This window comes from Mytilus edulis, chromosome 3, assembly GCF_963676685.1.
Source record: "Mytilus edulis chromosome 3, xbMytEdul2.2, whole genome shotgun sequence".
NCBI classification, from domain to species: Eukaryota; Metazoa; Mollusca; class Bivalvia; order Mytilida; family Mytilidae; genus Mytilus; species Mytilus edulis.
In genome coordinates this window covers 54,066,918-54,094,516 of record NC_092346.1, presented here as the reverse complement: position 1 = coordinate 54,094,516, position 27,599 = coordinate 54,066,918, and the positions used below count along the sequence as shown (strand labels likewise).

The following is a 27,599-nucleotide window of genomic DNA, read 5'->3' as shown; positions in this document are numbered from 1 at the left end:
TCAAACAGCGGTATACTACTAATGCCTTTACTAGTCGACTCTCTCCTATCTCTTGGAGTATTTTTGTTAATACTTTTTACCTTGAGCGATAAACTTCAAACCACCATATTATTAGCTTAGGAATGGTTATTTTCATGTCCGATCTTTCCGTCTTTTTCGTTCCAGATACATTGTACTTCAAGAACTCTTTGGAATTAAGATCTGCATCCTTAATTAATCAAATTAAGCACGAATCTTATAACTAGTCTACAATCGCCTCATTTTAATTATAATCTTGGTACCTTTGATAACTATTAAACAAAGATCTAACTCTGGATTGATCATCTCATCATCCTGTTCCAAAGTGATTAAACTCTTTGGAATCTGTATAACTTACCGTGTCGTATGTTCAATATTTACTCAATCAGTGAACTAATTCCGTAGAAGGCGACTAGATAAGGGCAAGTTTGTATAAACATTTAATGTCAAAAACCTCTATTATTGCAGAGAAAACTTTAAACTTGTGTTTACGGAAACCTACGTTTTTATATTGGGTTGATAATAAAAGTCACATTTTGTGCATCCCAGAAGAATAATTTTGTTTCTGAAAAAGAGAGACACATTGAATACCAGTGTGTAAGTTTAAAAAATATCAATGGTATACACATTATTACAAAACTTTTTCAATTTGGGGAAACAACTAGTTATTTCAACCTAACACTAATTTAGATAATTTTCCATTAATATTTCTGTTTTATCACTTAAAGTAGAAAATTTAGCAACTGTTTCAATTTCCCATTGCTATATATCGATTTTGTTTTATCTTATATAGATGATTCGTGATTTTATATAATTCTTCCTGGGAATACGAAGGATGCATCCACTTACTGTTTAGTCTATTTTTGGTAATAATCATTAGGAGCGGCTAGGAAATTATACATCCCGTCATTGTTTTATTGTGCTTTGTTGAAATTTTGTATTCTTATATTTCGTTTATGCAATATTTATATATAATTATGTGGTTTATCTATATGCCTATTTGTTTTCTTCGTTTCCATTTTTGTGTGTTTTATAGTGATTAAGATTATAACTCAATACTGACTGATGTACCTCTTTTTTACATTTTTACCTATTAGTATAATGTGTTTCTTTTGTTCACACAATGGAATTTTACATGTGCGAGGTTTAGATAGCTATAAAACCAGTTTCAATCGACCATTTTGTACAAACGAAATGCCTTCACCAAGTCGGGAAATGATAATTGTTATCCATTCGTTTAATGTGTTGGAGCTTTTGGTTTTGTCATTTGCTAGGGGTAAAATGGGTTGGTTTTTTTTCTCTTTTTTTTAATATTAAATTGTAGTTAAGGGGAATTAAATTCTCATATTTGATTAATAACATACTATAAAGTATATCCAAAGTATACTATTGAAAGAAAAAGTATGACATAAACAATTTGCGATGCATGGACTAGAGAGTATGTATCTTCATTTCGTGTGTATTTTAGTTAAGACGCCACCTAATTAACCATTTAACTGACCTCTGAACCCGATATTCAAATATGAGTTTTTGTGGATCGAATAATTTAAAAGGTTTGTTTTGTTTCTGCTGTAAGAAAGCAAACAAGTATTATATCAATACTTATTTAAAGAAGATCTTTGCAAATTAACAAAGTAAACATAAGCTCTGTAGAGGACTTGTTACCGTAGTTCGTATGAGTTGTACTACAATCAATTAATTTGAAAACAATACATTTAAGAGAGAAAACTCGGGGCGCATATGTTGTGCAAAGTTTTTCGACTGAGTGTCAAGTTGCGTCTGCATAAGTGTCTTATGTATCAAATACATTTGTAGCATCCCGTAATGGCAACGTTAAATTGTATACTCCATGTTGAGAGAATGATTCGCTCTTTGCACTCGGAGAGTCATTGTGAGGAATTTAGTATGTTCGTAAATTGCATGTTGCATGTCTAAATGTCTGCGCATTTTTAACGTTCCCTCTTATTCCGTAGTCAATCTTATTTTCACGACCTCTACAAGTGCGATCCACTTATTTGTTTTATTACATAATTTGTTCTCGTCTTGAAAATATATAAAAAGATATGTCACTTTGCGTTAAGCAAACAACAGGCAATCGTTTAATTACACACATAATATGTCATTTAAATCATGCAATTACTGAAGCACTGTCTATTGATAGGGTGGTTTCATACGGACTGGTAGTGAAACTGCACAGATACCGAACTAATAGTAGTAACAAAATGTAAGATTCCGATGTCATGCACACAGAAGTGTTTCTCTTAATCTGTTTCATGAAGTACGCTGGTGACTAAATTCTTGAAAGCCAAAAATAGAAAATGAACGCAAGACTATAAAACAAAAACGGTGCTAACACAACAGCCAAAAACATTAAGACACAATTTGCATCAAAGAGTTAGTTTATGATTTTGATTCGCAAACTTTTTCTTGAATCAAATATAAGCGCGTCTTACTTTATTGGATGAAGAAACCCACCAATAAATGTTTGTTTTTCACGTTTCCATAAAATAGACAAAAGATATCAAAGGGATATTCAAAGATTGCCAATGAGACAACCGCAAGAGACCTAAATGACACAGAAATTAACAACTATAGGTCACCGTACGGCCTTCATCATTGAGCAAAACCTGCCGCATAGTCAGCTATAAAAGGCTCCGAAATGACTCAAACGAGAAAACTAACGGCCTCATTTATTTTAAAAAAATGAACGATAAAACAATTATGTAACACATAAACAAACGCAACCACTGAATGACAGGCTTGTTTTGAAGCTATAATGCTGTCAATCTTTAACTAATTATCTGCCATGGAACCTCTGTAAAGGTGTAAAGGTTGGGTTTTTAAATGAAAACATAGCTTCATAAATTGCATGCGTACGAAACGCTTCTCTGGATAACCTTCTGCCGGAACGCTGAAAATCGAAAATTTTAGAGCCAGGAATGTATAAGAACCGAAACAGTTGAAGAGCTATACAACCAAAAAGAACCTAAAAATACTAGTAAAATTATCTAATGTCAATTTTACCTGAGATGCTGAGGAAAATTGAAAGCTCAGTTTATAAAAAAAAATCTAAATTCGTCAACGGACAATTTAGGGAAGGTTTATTATATCATGTCAGTACCGACATACTAACTTGAGCTGGTGATACTCTCGGGGCCTGATAGCCCACCATCAGCGGTTTTAACCAGGTGCTGCGAAAAACTTAATAAATTTCATGGCTTATTGAATATGCGAGTTGTGATGATTATACTGATGCAGGGTGGAACCGGAATAGAAATAGTGACGTCATAAGTATGCGATCTATGCAAGCTGTCTCGTTGGCGAGGGAACGATTTATTTAAGTGTACAAATTAATAGATATCTGGCATTCTTTTAACGAGGAGAGTTTTTTTATTACGTTTCATATTAGTAAAAGATACTGTATACAATAACATAATTTGGTTTCCTTCTTTTAGATTATTTGCCTTTGGCAACTTAACATTACCTGAATGTTGTATAACATAAATTATTCGTAAAATGTTTGTCTTTTTATGTATGAGTAATGCAACATTTCATTTTTATGGATTTCTCGTGTATAAACATTAAAGGAAATTAACTGTGGATAAATTAACGTGTTCTTAAACTTGTTTTCCTGTTTCAAGTAGCGTTTGTGTGATTTGTGTCATTTTCAATACGTTCTGATATTTTAACTTATATTTATTTATATATTTAAAACTTTTAAATATACCGTCATAATACCATAAGAGGTGTGCACAAGTGCTCGAGTCTGTTTAATAGACCATTCACAAACCGTGATCTTTCAACCGCAATATTTTACTACATAGTGTTAAAACCATAAATATTTAGTATATGAACAGCATGGGAGTTTCACCAAGAGTGTAAGTAATTCTTTTTTCTACTAATTATAAGCTATTTTTCTGACTTTTTCATTTTCATTTTTTGTTTTAGATGTTTGATTTTTTTATTATCGATTATTAGCATCTGTAGTATCAGGATATTTTTACTACATTAACCATTAACGGATTTGCGTACGACATCCCTTGGTTTAAAGAGGATACCACCACACATTTTCTATATTTAGACTAGAATATACCCTAGATCTCTTTTCATTCATAGAAATTTTCAAGTTTTAATATGACTAACGTTTTGATTTCGCTATTTTCAAAAATCATTGAGAACAGTTTTAGTGTGATGTTTTTTCAATAAAAAAACTTTAGTTTGACCATCTATCGTGTTTTGGGTTGTTATACCAAGATATTGCCACTTTCATGGGGTGGGGCGGAATGTCTGTACCATACTGACGTCGTTGACGATGGACATAATCAACTGGTAGTTTAAATTATTTTGTCTTGTATAAAGTATATCTGCAATTGTTTTCTCTTACTGTTGGATGTGCATATTAGTTTTGTATAATTCACATGTTTTGCAGTAGATTTTTTACTGAATGGACTTTAAAATTATGCCGATAAAACAATTCTTGATTTTATAAAAAAAAAAAAAAAAAAAAACTGGTGGATTGTTGTTTATTTACCGACCAGTTGCAAATATTTCATGCAAACAATGAAACAATACATTGGGTCGACCAGGATGATAGATGTGATGTCTGGGCTGTCAATGAGAACAAAAGAGATTGGAAACGAATTATCTTGGTAATCAATATAGACAGCCCACAACTTTTACTGTATGTTTTTTTCAACTTTAAGATAGAAGTTTCTTCAATAAATGTTTGAAGATGGTGTCACCCATTTATTAAGTGTGTATAGTGTTTATAAATTAGTTATCACGCACCGTTATTTAGGTATGGTGAGAAATGCTAATTTATCTAATAAAGATATAAAACATAACTATTATCAACAAAAATGTGTCTTTGTATATACTTATATCGATATGGGTTGGATTCGTTTGGTTGTCCATAACAGCACACGTATCTTACATAGTTTCTAAATATTTACCTTCAAACATTACTTTAAATAAGTTTGCAATGTCTTGTAATCTCTTAAATACTTTTAAAACAGAGAATTGAATTACATATAACTACAACAGCATATAGGTAACAAAACAAAAGGCAATCGAAAGTTCACATGCACAAAACGTATCTTCATTTTCAAATATAATTTACACACAGTAGTGAACAACATAATGATCCCTCGATACAAATAAAAGATAGATTTTCCCACACGTAGGAGTAAAATTAAATATTAAAATTTCATTCATACAAGTTTTCACTTGACTTGTTTGTCTATTTCCTTTTAAAAGAATGCTGAAAAGGGGTGTTTGCATAATCACATGGTTATTTGAAATAAAATGTTCATTCACACTCTTAATATATATTTATTTCATTGTCATTTTATCCGTTTAATGTATGACAATTGATTTTAAATATTTACTGTTTAAATTTGATTTAGTTATTGTTTTCTAAATTTGGGCGTCTTGGTTGTGTTACGTATAGGAAGGGAATATACGATTTCGTGGTAATAAAAAGCTACATGAGCTTTCCTGTGATGATCATACCCATGCAGAATCATTATTAGTTTTTTTTATTATACACTATTCTATTATGAACGTATGATACTATCATACTGCTTACAATGGTTTTTTTTTTATCGCAAGATATCTATTCAGGTTTTCAAGCAGAAAGATATGCTTTTTGATTTTGTCAAATGCATGGATTTATGTTATGAGTATAATCAACCATCTCCCTCATTTTCATTCAATGATTATAGACGTTGTTCTTTGTGCTTTGTGGGGTCGTGTCGTAAACAGAGTCTCTGTGTTTCAGATGTATGTCTCATGTTGAACAGTTATGGGTGTATACTAGTACCTATTCTCGAGATAACTACCTATTCACTTTTTTCTTTCGATCTAGTTCTTGGCTAGTAACTATTTCAGTGTTTATAAAAAAAAACAAGTAGTTAAATAAATGTCAATAGGACAACAACCTTAATACAGGGGACGTCTGTTGTCTTTATCACTAAGTTTGTTTAGTTTCCGTGTTCATGTGGAAACTTAGTGTTATGAATAAATACACGATGGCTCGTTTACAAACTTCTATTGCCTCCGGATTTTCCTTTTTATTTAACATTTTCAATGTATTACTATGGTACTATTGAAATTTACCATGTAAAACGTCTTACAATAGGTGAAAGTAAATAGTGTTTTCGATTTAAGTTTCACAATTGTGTTTACAGTCAAAAGACATTAGGAAAAAGCAAATTGAGAGAAAAAAATCTGTGCATGAACGTTTGTCAAAATAGATACTACAAGTACGTCAAAGACTTTCCTTGTTTGCTTGCTTTAGCTTTCGATCATTTCTATTTTTTATGTTTGTGTTACCGTCCATTTTGATCAAAAACCACTGAATTTATAACCTTTTGTAAAAGAATGAAAATTGAATTTGAAATAGAAAAACACGACATGTCGATAAAATTACAAACTCATGATGTAAAACACAAGTGCTTTGATCAAATGATATGTAACCATATACCGGAAATGTAAATAGATGTCTGTCAGCATATTTCTGTCTCGTTTATAAATTACGAAATGAGTAAGACACTAAGGTTCCATAAGACAAAGTTGACCCTAAATGAAATTAACAACTGTTTTTTTTCCCTTTTGATCACACATGCAGCTCCTTAATACATCCCTGGATTTTAAATGTCACCAGCTAGGTTTGATTGTTCCCAGTGATGGTAACCCCATTGCAGCACTTCGAAGTGCTATCCAAATAATAAAGTGTTATTTAAATTTATTGTTATAGCATAAGCCAGGCAGTTCGTTTTCTACCATGAGTCCCTTTATATCTTAATAAACGGTATTGGTTTTGTGCATTGTTTAAAGTCGTACTCTGACATATTTGTTAACTCCTCATTTGGTCACTACTAAGTATTAGTCTGATTTTGTAATCATATCACATCACCTTATATTTATATGAAATATGGGTAAGTGCACATCGACCGTCTATCGTGTCTGAACACAGAAACCATTAGAGAGTCGGTGTCACACTCTAAGGACTGTAAAGAACCCTTGCGACAACTCGTTAATGGGTCCGAGTATGTTATATGTTGCTATGTTTTACCAGGTCTTTTATGAGTTTATGAGTTTCACAGTGATTTTTACAAATAATGTTGTAAAAATGTCGAGATACTCAAAAATATGCCCTCTTTATTGATGAATTTATCTTGACGCGCGTCTGGCGTATAATCCTGGTACCTTTGATATCTATTTACACCACTGGGTCGATGCCACTGCTGGTGGACGTTTCGTCCCCGAGGAAATCACCAGCCCAGTAGTCAACACTTCCTAAATTTCCTATTTACAAAACTTTGAATTTTTCGAAAAACTAAGGATTTTCTTATCCCAGGCATAGATAACCTTAGCCGTATTTGGCACAACTTTTTGGAATTTTGGATCATCAATGCTCTTCAACTTTGTACTTGTTTGGCTTTATTATTATTTTGATATGAGCGTCACTGATGAGTCTAGTGTAGACAAAACGCGCGTCTGGCGTACTAATCTATAATCCTGGTACCTTTGATAACTATCATTTCGAAAATCTTAGTACTTTACATGCGTCCCTGTCCCTCTGTCAAATGCGATTATTCATGTTTCAAATATAAATCAAAATTACGATATAAGAAAAATATTTATTTGATTGAATGTTTTTTCCGGTTTGCATTCTTCAGATATTTGTATCAATATTAATTCTAAGACCATTGAAATGGAAGGTGATTTCGCAAGTAACAAATATTCCGACGTTGAACTTTCAATTTTAAGCATGGTGCGATATTGCCCGACGTCATGTATTATGTTTGAAAGATTAATCCTATTGACTATTACAAACACATCCCTAATACACTATTAATCTGCATTCATATATAAATATTGTATATGAATTATAGCTTAAGCATTTGTACAACAGCTGGTATTTTATAATAGTGTATACCTTAAAATACCTGGTTCGAAAAATTCTAATCTTAGCTACGGAATATAAAGCTGACCACGAAAAATCCTATTAAAGATTTGATGTCTGACTGACCACACCTTAAGAAATAGAATTAATTTTTAAAATTTAAAACTTATCAATATGCTATAAAAAAAAAATGACGAAGTCCTAAAAAGCATTTAAATAGTTTTATTGTCCATGATATAGTTTCTCTGTCCTTTACATTTGAAGAAAGGGTCGTTGACTTGGTCTTGTATGCAAAGGATCAAATCTCAGTACATAAATTGTCTTTTAAACGTTTTAAAAGTATCATTTTTACTCTGTTGTCATGGCAGAGACCATCCTTTTGTATAATATAGTAACTGTATATTGGACGCTTTGAACTGTTCACTTATTGGTTGTTCTAAGAGTGATGTCACAATAAATAGTCCCTGGATGTTTTATAAGTGACTATAAGGCTCTTGTACATTTCCTGTTATTAATCCGACTACTTTTACATCTCAATTTAAAGTACAATAAATGAAGTGCATCTGTGTACTTATGAATGTTTCATATGCACGCACTTCTCTTTTCTCTTGATTTCCGTCATTTAGAGTTTAAAACTTCTTATGTAAGTGATTTGTAATTGTGTTTTGGTTGTTGTATCATCCAAATATACACCCATATCTCAATGCATTCACTTATTCAGATTCAAATTCATTAGTTTATAAAATTTTCGCCACTCACAACGTGCATTTAAAACAAAATAATTTATATGATATATAAATACATGTATACAATAAACATGTACATATAAAAACAAGAAAAATATATGTATGCGACATTCTTAAAAGAATTATGACATACTTTTCAAAAATATAACTTTAATCCAATTCATATGTATAGTAAACGACGAAGTTCTCCTTGTTAAAATGGCATTGCAAGTTTTGACAATAATATTACAAATATCGAAGTTTTAATATGATATATCATTTTATTTTTTTCTTTATCAGGCAAATTTTAAAAAGTATCATTATAATACAATATATCAATAAATATTGCATGTCTTAGATATAATGGACTATTTAAATGTATATGGTTTTTATGCTCTTAAATAATTGTAAATGGTGAAGCGACCAATCGAATAGGGTTAAATTCAACACATTAAAGTAAAATTGACGAAATCATAATGTATGGTCTTCTTTGAGAGGAGTACCACAACTATCTAAAATAAGTAAAAGCAAGTGGTCGGATGGTCACAGGTGATATGACCGACACAAACTTGATTGGAGCATACCTTACTGTATTGACCCAAGTCTGCTACTGTTGACGAGTATATGTTGTCCTTTACATGTCCTTATCATGTTGTATTCTTGTGTCGTTGGATCGCTGTCTCTGTGACGTATACCCATCATCAACTTTGATAAATAAGCATACCAGTATAAGTTGGGGTATATTTAAAGTTTATAAATGCGATTTTTGTACGTCTTGTTAAAGAAATGCATGAATCTGTTTGTCATTATTATGCATTGATTAAATTTGAAAGAAATATGCTCATTAAAACCTAGCTAAGGGAATATTGCCCTTGCTTCAAAACATAGTGACACGACGTAAAGCAATCACCCAGATTTTATTTCAATAGAATAATCAAATTCAGATGTCAAGTTATACTTCCTTGTGAAACTGTATACAAGATAGTTCTTTACCGTCGAAGTAAAACATTTGTCCAAATTAAAATTCAAATATAAATAGTACACTATGCTTGTAACATGAACTGTATGAACATTGAAACACATCCAGTATGAACAGAATAAGTAAAACACATCCAAACGTGCACTTTAAATGATATTGGATCATATCATAAACGTTGAATTGAACTACAATGTATAATTAAATTAAATATAAAAGAAAAACGTTAATAATTGGTATTTGTTGGTCAAAGTACTTGAAGATCGCTTAAATATTTTTTGAATTATTATAGATCTTGTTTTCTCAAATTGTGAAGTAGCAAATCACACTTTAGTATTAGTTTGTGGCAAAAACACTCTTTATACTGTCAACTAAAATTTCGAAATTGATAAGCAATTTACTGTTATCAATATTGTCAAGATTGTCATGTATATACCACTCACGTCGATGTCAGAACGGTTTAACATATATTTAGACAAGTTTATTCAACAGAAAACATTAATTATTTATCAGACCTAATTTAGTAACGACTTTTAGAGTAATTTGGCATGCCTCATCAATTACCGAACTTCTCATGCTTATCAATTATAAGTAAGGACAGTGATATTTAATTTTAACAATAAATATTTGTTATACTATATTTAGTGCAATAGATTAATACGGTTTATGTAAAGCAGCATGCAGTTCCTATGCATTATTTTACGATTAATCTGAATGTGTCATTCTTATAGTTTTAATTTCGTAAGATTATTGAAAGGATTAGCCCCAAGTCTTTATATAAGTATTGGATATGTACGAGTACAGCCATACATATAATATGGATTACGAGAGTATGTTTGAAAAGCCGTAAGTTATTCAATTTATAAGGTCAATATAGACACTAAAAATTAAAACAACATAGTAAGACTTTTTTCAGTTTTACAGGAAAAGAATAACAATAGTCATATGCAGTCCGAATTTACTCGAAGAATATCAGGTTATGAACAGCAGACTGTAAAAGCAGTTGTAGAGGGATACCATTCTTAGGGGAAAGAAATGACAACCATATTTTGATCTTTTTAGAGGACTATTCTGATTAATCAGTTGCGTCAAGTAGATAAAAATACCGGTTCCTTTTTCTCTCTTTCGTACGCTTTCTTTATGCAACAGTGATTAATTTGCAGCTATGTCCAATTTGATGTATTTCCTTATTTCCGACAGCTGCATGTGCTTAGGTTCATCGACAATTCTTCGTCTCATTATTAACTCTATAACTATTTGTATAATGTGTCTAAAGAAACAAGACGAATTGTCGTTAGCAATTGTACTTACAAGAAAATGTAAATGATTCATATTGTTCTTATGTTTTCACTCGTAAAAGTTGTATCTTAAAATAGATACCGTGAGAAAGTTGTATCTTAACCATTCAGCAATTAGCATGATAAGGAAAAGGTTTCTGAACATTTGTTATAAAAATGACAAAAGCGCCATGGATCAACCAGCCAAGGCTTATATTACCTTTTGGACTAACACTTGTTCCATTCAACTATGTGTTATTATTTTCTAAAGTCATTTGTTTGAAATTTGTTTAGAATTTTTAATATGTATATTCTTGAACCAGGTTTAGTATACGACCTATAGGCTATGATAAGATAAGATAAGATAAGATAAGATATTTTTATTTCCAATTATGGGCCCCAAAGGGCATAAACATTACAACATCAATAAATTTTTTTCATAATACAATACAAACAATGAGATAAAAAAAAAAAAAAAAAGTTAAACGAGAACTATTTAAGTTCTTAAAGAATACGTAGATAAAGAATCTATAGTATGTTGGTTTTTTTTAATACTAATGCATTTTATTACAAGTGTGGTTGATATAGATAACAAACAAGCTATGTAATTCATCAATTCTCTGGGTTTTTTTTCAAGTTTCGGACTGAATCTAGTGTGTTTTATTACAGGAAAGGGGCTTATCTAAGTACATACGTCTGTATATAAAATCGAAGCATGACGTGTTAGACTCGTCGTCTAAGGTCCAAAGAAAATCTCTTTAATCCGATAACTAAATCTGGTGCAGAAAAATTGGTACCGTTTAAGTTATTAATGCGATTTTCATTTCATGCAACATTTTTGCAGTTCGTGACTTACTGCCCAACACATTCGATGATCGATTTGTGTGTGGTTAAGCGTTGGCGGTAAATATTACAACTGTTCCGAACAATATCATGATAAGTTAACCTGCATTTAACATTCCATAGCCAGCAATGTCAACCTGAATCGTCTTGACTTTGCTCTTACTCTACAATGCTCTATGCCTAGCAGATACATCGCCAAATATACTTTTTTTTTTTAAGTATTTGGCTCACCCAGTCAGACTAAAGTTGACTAAAGTTGCTTTTCTTTGGACCGTAGACGACGAGTCTAACACGTCATGTTTCGATTTTATATATAGACATATGTACTTAGATAAGCCCCCTTTCCTATAATAAAACACACTAGATTCAGTCCGAAACTTGAGAAATTGACTAAAGTTGCTTCTTCTTTACCACACTGGCGATTTTGTCCAACAGAATTGACTTAACCGGAATAATGATGGTTCAACTAATATTGGATTACTTTAAAAGAGCATTGTGTCTCTAATTGATATAAAAACTTAAAGACAATAATCCCGTTGATAATAGTGCTGTTAACATATCAAAGGTGTAACCCCGTTCCTTCTGTTTCTTTTTTAATATCTCGAGAAAGACGTCAGGTTCGGAAAGTTTGAACATTCTCACGCTATCACATCTTTTTGAAAGAATTGTTTTCATTCCACTTTTTCAACTTCTACAGAAGTCACATGAACGTTAATATTCACGAGGGATTGGAAGTACCAAATATAACTTATGCCATGCTTGTTGTTCAGATAAAATAACCTGCCTTGATTTTTTTTTTTTTTTTTTTTTTGTATTTGCTGATCCAATTTCTGAATTCAATGATTCTCGATATTTGATATTCTATCGTTATCTCGCGAACTGTACACATAACTGTGTCTTCTATTTTTCAAATAGACCCACTAGTGCGTCTCCAACAGCTTTGTTGTTTTTCAAAAGACTAACTTTTCTTTTCAATAGCTTTAATTCGTTTTGTAAATTAATCCAACAGTGAAGTTTGTTTTAATTCAATTAGATATATAAACAATGATATTTATAAAGAAATCGTGTCTATTTATATATGTCGTGTATACATGTTAAATAGGCATGTCAACACTATTTTCTTGTCCATCCATGGTTAGGTTATTTTTCTGTTGCAATTAATACATATGCGGATAAAACAATTAAAAAAGTAACCACTGATCATTTCAACGAGTGTATTCATTATAAAGTACATACATCCTCGATGAAGTAATCATGCAAAAAAGACGTGGTATTTCTCCATACGTACATGAGCACAATACGTCAGCCAACATACAATATATGAGCAAATGATTATAAAACCACAAAAATGAAATGATTTTTTAAGAAGTATGATTGTTTAATGCAGGATAACCTGAAGACATTTTCAAATAATCATTTATTCATTTTTAAGGCTAAATGTTGGATTTTAGCAGAATTATAAAGACATTAGGATTGGTGAAATGGTTTAATGCAGCATATGTGTTTTAATTTAAATTGTGGTTTACACGATTATAGAAGATGTAGGTGTTGATCGCCAAGGTCTGTTCATATAATAAATCCTTTTTACACGTCATGGCTGTCCAGATGTCTGGGGCAAACTCAGAGTTATTTTATTGTTATTTAGTCAAGCAAATGAGGCAGAAGAAGTTACAATGTATTTTAATTTCCGAAGGCGTTTTCCTGACACTTTGATGTTATTTATTGATATCTATATATCTAATGCATAGTCTTTTTCAAAATCATTGTGATAATTCCAGACTTCGAAAGAACATATATGGACAGGTACATTTTCAGTAGCTTTAGTTGGTCACGGTGCAAGCTTTGTTTTAGTTTATACAGTATACTGTGCGATCTTTCAAATTGTATTGTATGGTCAACTGGAATGTTTTGATTTAGAAAATGTTTGGTAAAAATAGTTTCGAGTTCACAACTCAGTGGTAAAAGGTCAAATCACGTTGTAACGTTTCAAGTACGTGGATTAATGTTTAACGACATCAGTGTACTAGCAATTATTATTCCAAAACATAAATCAGCTAATCAAAACTTTGTATTGGTTATTTTTCTAAGTTCTTTAAGACCTGCATGATTATTTTTTGCTGAGCTTTATGTTCGTGTTGCTTTTTGTATGCTTATATTTACGGCTTTCTTTGTTTAATAATTTGTTATATGTCAATATGTAAGTGCTAAAAGTTATTTTTTCTTTTATTTTTTTACTTCATTAAAACTACAACCACTTCTTTTAAAAAGAATTAACAGTAATACATCCTTTCCAAGTTAAGTTACTCAGCCCTGCACTCCATCATTCTTAAAATATATAACAAATTTTTAAAAAGCTGAAATATACATCATAAATCAGCATTTCCTACATGATTTTTTTATTCTTCTGACATACGAGTGATAATTTCATTGTCAAACAAACAAAACAGTAGACTTTAGTTCACAGAAAGGAGGTTACCAAGGAAGGCGATATTTAATAATGTAATTATCAGGTCATACATGTCGGTATATAATGTGTATGTGCTTTAATTAGTATACATCTTCAGTCAGGTCAGACATTGTTAAAAGTATATTGTATCATGTACATAATTCTTATAACATGATAACGAGAGATTATTTGGTTTGGTGCATCATGTGTAATATAAACTAATCGTTTTTACATTCGCCAGAGGCGAGGGATAAACTCAATTTTTATATATTACAATGCACGTTATCAATCTTTATATAACCTTTAAACGTACTGAGAAGGCAAAGATCAAGCATGTTATCGATTAAATGGATACAAGTAACTGTGAATCATATATAGACGGGTAAGACAGTCGCCAGTGTCCTATATTCAATTGTAATTATTTTTATAAATGCAATAGATAATTTTATAATTTAAATTGACATGTTCTTTCGTACACATTAGTTCTAAAATTCTTTCTTGTCTAGTGAATACCTACCGCAAGCATCTATGTCGGGATATTTATGTGGTTTTTTTTCAAATTGTCTATCTTAAATTTCAGTTCTACTCAAAATTCAATATTTACTTCTAAATGCGGCTCTCCATGTGAAACAAAAACTATGGTTGACAATTTTCTACTAGACTAATGACAAACGAAAGACAACTCTTATTAAACACAGTAAATCATCTGTAAGCACAACTTTAAACTGACATGATATTTAGCGGTTTTTGAATCTTTTTTTAAATTGAAGTAGAATGAAACCTTTTCTATTATGATGCAGAGGAATATGAAAACTTGATATGATAGAAAGAGGGAACTCTTTTCTTGAATCTAGAATATTTCATGACTACCAGTTAGACTCTTAAACAAATTTGCAAAATATCTTGTTAGTGTGAAGAAAGCTGTTGTTAAAGCTTGGCATGTTCACTGATGCTAGTTATGCTTGTAACATCTGCTCGGTTTTTGTGCAATCGCTGAGTGTATAATTAAAAGCAATGCTGCAAATGATAGATGCAAGAAGATGTGGTATGAGTGCTAATGAGACAACTCTCCATCCAAGTCACAATTTGTTAAGTAAACCAGTTTGTTCTTATGATGTGTTGTCGCACCACTGTTCCAGGTTACAATGTGATTATCAATTAGCTCTTTAAATATCAATATGTTTAATAACCCCGCCACATTCTATATGTGCATGTTCCAAGTCAAGAGCCAGCAATTCAGTGGTTTACATTGGTTGCTGACTGTCATATTTGTTTTTCGTTCATTGTTTTTGTCATAAACCAGGTAGTTTCAAATTTTGTCTCATAAATATAATATTTATATATATACAATGTTTATGAATTTGATATGATATATATATCTGTATGTTTGTCATGTTTGTGTATAACCATTGTGTATTGTCTTGGTATCAATCCTGTGATTTTGGATTTCAAACAAATAAAAATTGCTTACTTACTTACTTACTTACTGTATGGACTCTTTATAGTTCACTATATACACGATATAGGCTCTCTCATTGTTAAAGATCGTACGGTGACCTATAATTGGTTACATCCACGTCATTGTTGACTCTTTTCTTGTTATTGTTTCATTGGTAGTCATATCACATCTCCATAATTTATATATTAACATATTTATGTACTCTCTTTGATGCATGTATACATTCTTATCTACATATTTGAATATCTCTTTGTTGGATGTCTTTTTTCCGTTTGTAAGTACTGAATTTGTATTCTTTGTGACAATTCTATATTTGGATTTCAAGGCAAAAAAAAATATTTGATTTGATTTTAGTTGTTTATGACAATGTTTGTACGCGAACCAAATGTAAATACGTATCACTATAAATCTATTTATAAAAAAAGTTGATTTGCATATTAAACCGGCACCGTGACTTTAAATGCATAGTTGACAGGAAACATTTTAACGTAGTGGATGTTACCTAGCATTCTTTTCTTTAAAAACAAACAACTAATTGAAAGTGTGATTTATGAGATTTTCTTGGAAATGAGGCAAATTATAAAAGGCAATATAAAATAATTTGTATAGTAAGCACGACAATGGCTTTTGAAAAATATTCAGTATCGAAGAGATTTAAAAAAATTTTGTACACGTTCTTGAAATTATTTTTACTTTCTTTTAAAACAAATTAGAAATCGACAATCCCAGTTTATTATAGTTTTCCAGTCAGTACCGAATGAATCGATGGTACCTCCTGTGTGCCATTGGAACTGTCTGTTCACCATGATCAGTACCGCCCCACAATGTATGCTTAACTTTTTTTATGCACGTAGTGTCTCACTCGCGGCAATATAAATTTAAAGAGTTCGTTTAGATTTTAACCAACAAAAAAAACTGTCTTGTACACTAACATTAGTAATGATTAATATGTTGCTTAAGAAGCTTTGTTTGTTGTTTTTTTTTTGTACTGCTCCCTTCAAATTGTCTGATTGTCCGATAAACAGCCTGTTTCATTCTCAATTCTATGTTCTATTGCTTAACGTTTATTCGAAATAAAGAATGCTTACTAGTAACCCTAATAGTTCAGTTGATACAGAGTCAGCAGTCTTACGAAGGCTACAGAGCAACAGATATAGATCTATCACGGGGATGGTCTGGATATTTAGGGTTAGGCTGAAGATGACATGTACTTGTCAAATAATGTTAAGCTGTTATTTTTTTCATTCTTAAAAATTGCTCTTGTGAAATATTTAAAATTCTAAAAGGGTATGCAAAACAAAATATCTAAATAAGAATATATGGACTGTAGACGATCTTAGTAAATTGTATATAAACGTGTTTATAGTTGAATATGAAAACAAGGAGATTGTTTGTCCTCAAGATGTTTTTTGGTTATTTTTGTACCTCATTCGCTGTCTCATTGATATCAACCTCAAATCTCATTTTATTCTTATATGAATGATCACACAATGGATGCTGGTAGTTGACAGTCTTACGCTCTCAAGAGCACGTTCGTCGTGAGACCAAGTTCCTATAGAATTTGTAAAGTATCTTTTTATTCCTGTCACATGATATTTTTCCATTTGATTTCTTTTTCTTACAAAGTATTTAAATGTTCTTCTGACATCGTTTTAAGGGTGTGCGAACTATTGTATAATTGTGTATTATGATTCGGTAGTTTGTGTCAAACAATTTAACTTTATTGCATCCGGATCTTTAAAATCATTTCTATTGTAGGCTATATCCAAGTTCCCATGAATTTGATAATTCTCCTTAATATTAAAATTAACGAATAGCGGGTAATATGACAAAGGAGACGGGTTTGAAATTAATATCCATCAAAATGATAAAACACACGTTACATTTACAGCTATAAACTTCTATGAACCCATTATGTATTACGTTTTTGATTTATCATTGTAAAGATAATTTATATGTTATTCCCCAGAATATTTCCACATATTCTACGGACACATACCTACAAATAATTCTTTACTGCACTATTTTCTTTGTTTACGATAAGATAAGATATTTTATTAGTATAAAGTCCACAATTGTATGTGCACTTTTAATATTTGCACAGTGTAGTTCAAAATGAATATGTGAGTATATAAATTAGAGCCACTCCATGCGAAAAAGTACCCAAAAACAAATATATCGTGTAACCAGAGGATATCAGTTCTTTTGAGGTCATTAAAACAATTTAGCAAAAATTGTATACGGTAAAATAAAATTGGCAAACCTGTCACGAACTCATACTCCACATGAAAAGGCAATGTTTCATATTTTTATTTATTAATGTTACTGACCTTGCAGACAAAGCTGACCATGCAGACCAAGGAAAATTTGATTCGAAACGATAACATTCGTGACATGGAAACAGACAATATCCTTACAAACAGCTGTTAGTTTTCGTTACGATACTCTGCACCCTAGGAGCGTACGGCATATCACAGACTCCTCGGATCTAAATCAGATTGCCAAAAATATTCAATTTCACAGTACATACCATCCACTTTACTTTAGTGAATAGACATTTCTAAAAACAGTAAAATAAGAGGGGAACTATAAAAAAAAAATTCATCCTGTATCTTCAAAATACAGACTAAGTTAAAAAGTTAAGTTACCAGATATTCGCCCAATTAAGTTACCTTTATTTCTCCTCTGACTCTGTACAAAGACAAGTGGGCATGCAGTATGAGTCATTATTCAGAATGCATCTTCGCTAGCCAAGGGTTACGATCCACTCCCGGTCCCTTGGCTAGCGAAGATGTTCAGAATGTTGAGAACAAAGTCACAAAGGTACTTTGACCTATAATGGTTTACTTTTACAAATTGTGACTTGGATGAGAGTGTTGTCTCGTAGGCACTAATACCACATCTTCTTATATCTAATGACATCATTGGTTATCTATAAAACATTACTCATAGGGTCAATCTGTTCTTATGTGCCTAATGTGAAGATGTTTTTTTTCGGTTCAGCACGTCTGTTTCTGATTTTTTTAATACAACTGATGAACAATACTTAAGCACCAAATGTAACGCCGCCTTCTTGATTTGCATAATTGTTGAAAGAAAATAGTTTTTGTAGCTAAGGCATATCATTACGGTGATATCTTTTTTTCACAGACGGACGAACGTATCTCATATTTTTATTTTTTTTTAAATAATATGAATTACTGAAAAGTATAAATAATATTTTCCCTTATCATTAAAGTCTAATAGTCTTCCTTGTTCGTATCGTATGAAACTTCTCTTATATGTTGTTACTGATAAAAACAATATTGAAAAGTATAATTTGAAAAATACATAAACACACAAACTATTTCTGTTGTATATCTGTCAAAAATGGTAAATGTTATGAAATCTTTTTTTTTTTAATGAGCAGGTAATACTTATTTACGACGTTCTCAGACCTTGGAGCTTGATAAATACAGACACTTGCCAATTGGTGATAAATGTACATGGCTCTCTAGATGTGTTCTGGCTTCCGATGAATAGCTGTCTCAATGACATATAGTATACAGAAATGCATCGATCAATTGCTGAAGACTCTAGATAGCTGTCTCTATAACGTATACCCTCACTTTCTTATATTCATTCCATATCATTTCTATTTTTCAGAAAAGACATAACAGATGCTATTCCCTTCCCATTTTATTGGAAAGGATGGAAACCACAGTAAGTGTTAAGTAATTAAGATTTTTTGTATTATTTTGGAATCGTGTCTTAAAAGTGTCCCGACTAAGTTTTCAGACAATGCATTAAACACTCGGCTCTTATGTGATCAATGAATAAACAGGCGTATTAACGAGATTGTCCTCCATCTTTGTAACAAAGTAGCTTCCAACGCTTCTGCACTACCCCTACAGGTATTTGTCTGCAAAATCGCATATTTTTGCTCTGTAAAATAAATGGTGTTACTATACTAGAATTTCTTTTATTCTATTTGAAAATCAATTCCTTGAAATATACAATACCTGTAAGGTTTCCATTTGCTGTGAAACCAATTTGAAAGTTAAGATATTCAACCATAAACAATTGATTTAAGAGCCGCCTCCATGCACCCATACAATACTCCAAATGTCAACCCCTACAGAAATTAAAACCTTCAATAAACACAAACACTAAAATATATTTTTGATTTAAACTGTAGTCATTTTCTTTATCAGTATTTTGGTTTCATTACAAATATATTTATATCGAGATTTCTTTGAAATGGATTTTAAAATAAAATAATAACAATGGCACATGTCTTTTGTCTAGTCTAAGAAAATGAATATAAGTAATAGTATATCCAGGCTGCATGGCTAACTTGGAGAAGCAATATAGGATTATATAAAAATGTCCTAATTGGGATATTGTGTTACAGAATTAATTACCTTTGTTTGAATTAAACTACTGTAACTATTGTCAAGGCAAAGTTTTTTATAAATAGAAGTTTTGCAAAGTAATCCCCTTACCAATTCAATTTAATTAGAAGTCTTGACACTTTCCGGAAGAAGTCAAAAGAGACCTATTGACATTAGTACAAAAAGCTTAAATGCAAGAAATTCACACAACTTAAGTCCGCAATACATTAGAACTGATTTATTATACGCATATTCTTATGTGGATGGAATTGTATGCAGATGCACTAAAAAAAATTGTAGTAAGTTTTTGTATTTTATTTAATTTTGTTATCAATTGAAGGGTTTTAAACTGTTATATTTTAAATGTAGGGTTAATTTAAATGATCCTATGTTCATATGTATATCAAATTTTATAGTTTTATACCTCAAATAATGAACTGACCGTGCGACACCTTCATGTATTATAGTCAAAAACGTTAAACATAACCGTAGTAGTACTTCGAATAACCTTTGGAAACACTTTCCAGGGAAAAAAAACATAAATCATACTATTTATAGATTCTATGATACTCTGAAGTTGTTTTATTGTTCCACAGTGTTCGGATAGTTTTTACTAAGCTTCACGGCTCAAACTTCTCTTATTTCTTACTTATGGCCTAACAAATCTGACAGGTTTTTTTCACACTTAGTTCTATAAAAATTCCCCCAAAAAAACTTTTGATATCTGAGCTTTTCAAGAAATAGTAATATAAAACAAGCATCAAACTGTATATATTTGCAGATGTTAGTTGTGTTTTAACATTATTACATTATCAAACTGTCTGTAGGTTAGTGTCCCCGTTTTTAACATTATATTATTAAGAGGTCAATAATGTCCTGTCCACGTTTTTACATTATCAAAATGTCTTCAGGTTAGTATCCACGGTTTAACATTATTAAAATATTATATTTCAGTTATCTATATATGAAGTTATCTGCTCGTTGCATTTTATAGAAACAGGAACAATTCGAATATGCAGATTACATTATCTTGTCCACAGCAGATTAAAAGATATTTTTACACACAAAAAAGGATAAACAATTATGAAAAAAGTATATAAAAATACCGAATTGCAGGGTAAATAAAAAAAAAGGGGGAACTACATAAAAACTGACAAATCATGTTCCTGACTTGGTACATGTATTGTCCGAAGAAAAGAGTGTATAATACCCGGTTGTGTTGTAGCTAGTCGGTTGAACCTCGCCCTTCAACCGTATGACATTTGTTTAAAGTTTCGTTATACTGACAAATTTGGGTGAGTAAACAAACAGACATAATAGGTTGGTGTGACAATTATTGGGATCCAGTAGCCAAAAGTGTAAAATGTATTCGAAACTTACAGTTAGTGGTAGCCTAGACTCCAGTTCCGAGAAACACGGAATACACCTACAACTATAGATATCATAAAAGGGTGGAATATGGTGACTAATTGGCAGACCATGACAATCAGTTCTGTTTCAATAAATTTAGATAAATCAAATAAATATGTACACGGTAACCGTTATCTATAAATTCCTCTATAAAATCCCAAAATTTGATTCGTAACTTTTACCTGTGCAAAAATTTCTATCTATATGCGGTGTAAGTAGGATACACAACTTAAAGTGAATAAATTGAACTTCAGTTTTAACTTTAAATAAGGTCATTCTCGCATGTAAATAATTGTTAAACTATTTTGACGGTCCCTGTTCATACACTAGAAAATAGTTGCGGATGAATAACAAGAGTTTAATTCCGGTTGATTTATAGTATAACTAGTGTTTGTTGCACACTGATGGATTATAATATGTGACAAATATTTAAGGTTGTATAATGTTGTATATGTGACAGTCATTTATTACAGGAGCAGCCCAGTAAGAAAGGTACCATCGTACAGTGTTAATAATAGGAAGGAGGAACCTGTGTTATCACCCAGGTCTAAAGAAAAAAAGATGTCCTTTTCAAGAGTGTAAGTTTTTTTCCAGTTAAACTTTTAAAACATAGCTAAAACCGGAAATGTAATATAGTTTTTTATATAATAAATGATATACTTATTCTAAAAATAAATTGTCCTGACCTTCGGATTTAAAAAATTTCTATATGACATACTTACATTTAAATTGATGGGGACAATACACTTAAATTTAAAACACGTAGGTACTTCTGGCGTCTGTAAACTGTATGTTTTGGTGACATAGACAGATCTACGTTAAAATCACCAGTAAACTTTTGGCTAAGAATTCCAAGCATGATAAATAAAAAGGAAAACACAAATTATTGTGTAATAGAAACCATAAATATTATTTTACTAACTTTAAATAGATTTAATATTAAATCCCTGTGGTCATATCTAAGACGGTTAATGTAGTCATGCTAAACTTTATTCAACTTTTTACCAACCATAATTCTCATTTAAATGTTTTAACTTAGTTTCAAAGATACCTCAGCAAAGAAAATCACTGTTTTAAAATAAGAAGAAACAAAGCTTTTGTCTTTAAATGACTGACACCACAAATATAATTGGTTTGTTTTTATTATAACCATAAATATTATAGTAGATCTATGCCATAACGTATAAGTAAACAAAACTCAATTGTATCTTATGTCACTGCTGTATGCTTATATGCCACCATTAAATGAAGGTCAAGTACAAACTTATTCACGTGTACCGGTTATGTCTTAGTTTCTCGCTTAGTTTAGAAAAGAATCATCTTTGAAACGTAACAGCGGTGACAGAACAATCTATACTCGAGTTTTAAAAGCAACTTTTTAAAAGAAAGCAGATCAAGGGACACCTGTTTGCATGTAAAAAACAACCGAAAAGCATAAACAACATTTTACCTGGGGGAATATTTTACAATAGTTGACTTTAACTTAAGATGAACAGATAAAGGCCACGTTTAAAAGTGTGTTTATCTAAAAATCTTTAGAAACTATAAACATTTATCCTTTTTTTAATGCAATTAAACCCCTCTCCTATATTTCAGTCTACCATATTTAATGTGAGTTTACAGTTTTGTGCACATCTTTTTGTATGTAACTGGTTTTTCATTTTATTTTTGGTGTATTGGTTTGAATGCTACTGTTATTCATTGAAGGTATATTTAATTTGATATCCCACTTAGATCTTTATGTAAATTAAGGAGAGTCACAATTAAAATAATATGATACTTAAACAAACTTGTTCATAGCAATCTGATATGCTACATGAGTGTGTGTATTAACATCTAGGCTATATATGCCACTTTATATAATGTATGCCAATGTAATAATTGCCCAACCAAATCGTCTTAAACACTATAACGTCAAATACTGACAAAATGCCTCTAGTCAAAACCATTTAATTTCAATTACAGAACCATAAACTAATGTTTTCGTACAATAAAAGGCAGTAGACGAGCTTTTGTGGGGTATTTTTAATAACTAAAAGTCGAAGTACAACTAACGGTATACCAAGCAATAAGGCGGGTATTTCTAACAGCAGGGGCCTCGTTGATAGAATGGCATAAGTAGTGTATCACTAGCCTCACAACACGGATGGTATGAGTTCGAGCCCGCATATGGCAGGTGTGTTCGGCTGAATTGACTATGAAAAAACACCAGAATAATAAAAACTGATAGAAACCAAAAAACGACGGATCTGGGGAAAAAGAGGAGAGAGCCAAAACAAAATGTCCTGTCCCTAAGTACCTATGTCTTCTTTCATTATAGCTGTGAAATTTCTTCTTAAATTCAATTCGTAAATTATGTCGGGTTTTTCAAGTACCTGTTTGTGTGGCTTTTAATGGTAAAGTATTAACCTCTTCACTGTTGGCAGTCATATCACATCTTCTCACCGTATGTTGATTTCGTTTTTATTCGACGCTCTGTGGGATCTGGGGTTCTGTAATATTGTAGTTTACACACATGTTTTTATTCAGATTAGACGAAACTAATTTAAGGTTTAGCGAACATTCTGTTTTATTACAATGTATAGTCATAATGCGAAATTACATAGAAAAAGTTAGTCCGTGTCTTTATCTCTTCATTCATGTCTTGAAATGTAGATGGAAAGGAGGCTACCTTTAAAAGTCAAGTAATAACAGTTTCAAATATATCCTGTGAACTTAAATCTCATGAATCACTCTATTTATTCATCATGGTTTGTTCATATTCATTGCTTGTATAATAGTAGGCAATGTCCTGGTCTCTTTTGTTTTGAGGGTCTCATCTCTGTAACTTTTTTATGAATGGTTTAACGATGTCCTGGTATGGATGTCAATCGGGAAATCTTACACCTAGGCGCAATTAGAATATAACATCGGGCGATGATGAATAGCTCGCCTCATTGTTGTTATTAAATGGTACATTTTTAAAACACTATATATTTAGAAACACCAAACAGTTACTTACCAAGTTACCGTTATTGGAGGAAAACGAAACAGAAAATTCATTCTCCATTTTTAAAATGATTAAAACTTTATCTTGAAGTTTGGTGCGCAAAGGGTCGACGGAGAATTCAACTTTTTTATGTTTTAGTTTTCTTTCCATTACTTCCATTTTTTACTGCATGGGTTATTGGAATATGGTTATCCCCATAACATCTCCAGTCCGGCATTTTTGTATATAACACTTGATAAAGTAGGACGCCTTTAGGATGTACATGTTGTATAAATAAGGAACCACGTTTGGTTGGATGGAGATCTTCCTAATATTTGATGCCTTAATGTAGGTTGCGTGCAATGCTCCATACTCGTTAAAGAATTTCTGCAACAACTCGCGGTGAATCGTATGTGGCCTATTGGCCAAACCTTCGACAATAAATTAGTCTGATTTTAGATTGCATATTTGCTGCATGTCTTTTCGATGCTGGATTGGTAAAACGTGTGATAAAAGAACCTCCATGGGAGTATATACCTTGGATAATTTTACTTCCATGGTACCCGAACCAATGAACCAAACACAAAATAAAACGGAAACGTCCATATGATAACATTCAGGTTGCTTTTTTGTTCAGAAACTGGTGATGGGAGGTTAAAATGCCAAACAGTATTATTATTTTCATGCTGTGAAATTCATATATATTCTCTATAAATATATGCATATACATATATATTACAAAGTATCTTGTTATAATGAAATTACAGCGAACCGTTCAGATATATTAAAAGTTTTGAATGGAATGCTTTCCTCCTTGACACATATCTTTAAATACTCTTTAATATTAATCTTAATAGATACGCTTCACGAGTGATTTTTCGATGAGGTGATATTTTGGTGAACACAGGGAGATTTAATTTGAATATTTCTATACAATCAAGTCCTCTATAAATAGTCCTATATGCTCGTTATCTGTCAGAAGTTTTTCTATATTCCAATATGAACGTATTCGGAACTAATAGCGAGAAAAAGTAAGTTCTTTCATATTTACTTTCCTTAAAAGAGTTACGAAAGATACCAGAGCGACATTCAAAAAGAAATTAATAAGTATTACTTCCTGTGTGATAAAAGTTGGACAATAATTAATTACCTAATTTTGTTTTTGAATTTCAGGTTTGATCCATATCAAGTTTTTGAGGTAAGTTTTAATAACGTTTTTTTCTGCTTGTTTTTATAAGATTTTTTTTATAATGAGATCATATAACATACAATATTTCGCTTTTGTAAGAAAAATACCCTAAATTTCATATTTAAGCATAGCTCGGTATACATTTTTTGGTCTTGACTTATAGTGTTCTGATTTTGTTGAGACACCATATAAAACTGAGATGATTTTTTTCTACCTACACTCATCCATTGTTATCATGTTTCATATGAAAAAATCTGCAAAAAAATGTCATCGAAACATTTCGTCAAGTTCTCTACATACCTTATAGGAACTTTAGTCGCAGATCTTTTGCGAAATATAGGATAATACCGATATGCAAGGAAGTTGTTCAGCTTAGTAATGTAATGATTTGATGTGAGATGCAGCCTAATAATTTATTAATTCACTTTGAAATATTTTTTGGTAACCTGTTCCAAGAAAAGGAAATTTCAGTTTAAAACCAAGGTCCCATGTTTTGAAGTGACAAAGTGAAAAACCTTTATCTCTTTGAATATTGATTATTTATCAAATTTTGACACTATTCTGCTTAGCATGCATACAAATTTATACGGTTTTGACTCCCTTTCGTCAAATATATACGTAGGTAATATGCGTATTAGAATACTGACTAAAAATTTTAAAGTTCTCGTATTGTCACTAGGATATTCAAAGCTTATATTGTAATGTAAATACAGATTTAACAACACAAATATGTGTCATCTCAAGACAGTTAAAAGTGTAGTCTTATAAAGAGACCTCAATTTGAATGGATTTGCTTACGAGTACTTTGTTCCAATTATACCAACTATCTATACAAATTTGTTAGAAGTTTTAAAATTCTATACTTATGATTTGATTTAAATATTGAAACCTATAACAATACTTTGCTTACGTGTAGTTTTATATTAATTATTAAAATATGCACAAATATAGTTGGAGCTGAATAACTAAATGGTAATATTTTTAACACGTGTACATATATCTCTGGCATATGACGTTTTTAAAACTTTATTCCAGAAAAGATTTCATATGCAAATTTAGATTATACTATAAAACTTTTGTTCGTAATGCATTCCAAAGAAAGCATCATATCAGTGTTCGTAAAACTAATTGATATTTCTGTGTTCTTTTTTAAAGGAGAAAGGAACAGTTAAATTTGTAAATTTAAGAATATATTGACTGTTCCCGATTAAGATTTGTTGAACTACCATAATCATGTTAAAGAAAATTACAAAGTCTAAGGGAGGGAGGCAATACCTTTTGATATGTTAACCTGTTTTGGCCCTTGTCAAGGTGTTGTTAACTTTTATCTGAGATAAATTTAAGCTATCAACTGTTTTCAACCAACTTTGTTAACTGTTATCAGCATTTTTGCATTTGTTGTTAACTGTTATTTTGCCAAAATCAAGGTGTTGTTACCATGTTAACAGACCCCCTTTTTCCCCCCTCGTCTAGGTGATGACAGATCTGTTGGGTTTTGCACTCTTAAAAACAATGAACCCCTTCAAGGCGGTGACATAGTTGATAAGTTTGAAAGTGTTCCATCACACAAGGATAAATGGCTATATACTACAGTTAAAAAGGATTGTATACAGTCATTCCATGTAATGTAATTAAAAAGTCCGGTCCTCCCTGGTTAGGAAAACCCATACATTTGCTATAATTTGTATCAACATGAGATTCTTTTTACCAGCCCAAACAACTAGGGTTAATTTCTATGTTGATGACGTTTTTTCTTATGGAGTACACGCAGGATGTCTTACAAAATAAACCACTTGAACAACTTATTATAAACGAATAAGATGTGTATATATCATATACGAAGTTGTGTGCGACACAAGTTGTCTTTCAAGTTTTAAAATCATTTCAAAATATGACGGAAATAATATTTTTATAGATGAACTAAAATAATATGAAGTGCAGAATAAATCTAGTACATCGATTTTTATGATCTCTAGTGTTTACACAAGTATACAGAGTATTTTTAA

General features: G+C 31.3%; 1 protein-coding gene across 8 annotated transcripts in view; it reads left to right on the top strand.

Annotated features, from left to right (window-relative positions):
• The first annotated feature begins 2,860 nt into the window (after positions 1-2,860).
• The window catches only part of LOC139516857 (cytosolic phospholipase A2-like), a 39,304-nt gene continuing 14,565 nt past the window's right edge, over positions 2,861-27,599 (top strand). The window contains exons 1-4 of one of the 8 annotated variants that reach the window (XM_071307210.1): positions 2,861-3,896; positions 19,299-19,355; positions 21,910-22,014; positions 25,578-25,602. In XM_071307210.1, the coding sequence (XP_071163311.1) occupies positions 3,868-3,896; positions 19,299-19,355; positions 21,910-22,014; positions 25,578-25,602 (216 nt within the window). In that variant the 5' untranslated portion in view covers positions 2,861-3,867. Of the gene's footprint in view, positions 3,897-12,981; positions 13,552-14,323; positions 14,577-15,840; positions 15,928-19,298; positions 19,356-20,164; positions 20,326-21,570; positions 21,648-21,909; positions 22,015-23,041; positions 23,048-25,281; positions 25,436-25,577; positions 25,603-27,599 lie in introns of those variants that run through there. The other 7 variants (XM_071307212.1, XM_071307209.1, XM_071307211.1 and 4 more) reach the window with 7 other exon arrangements.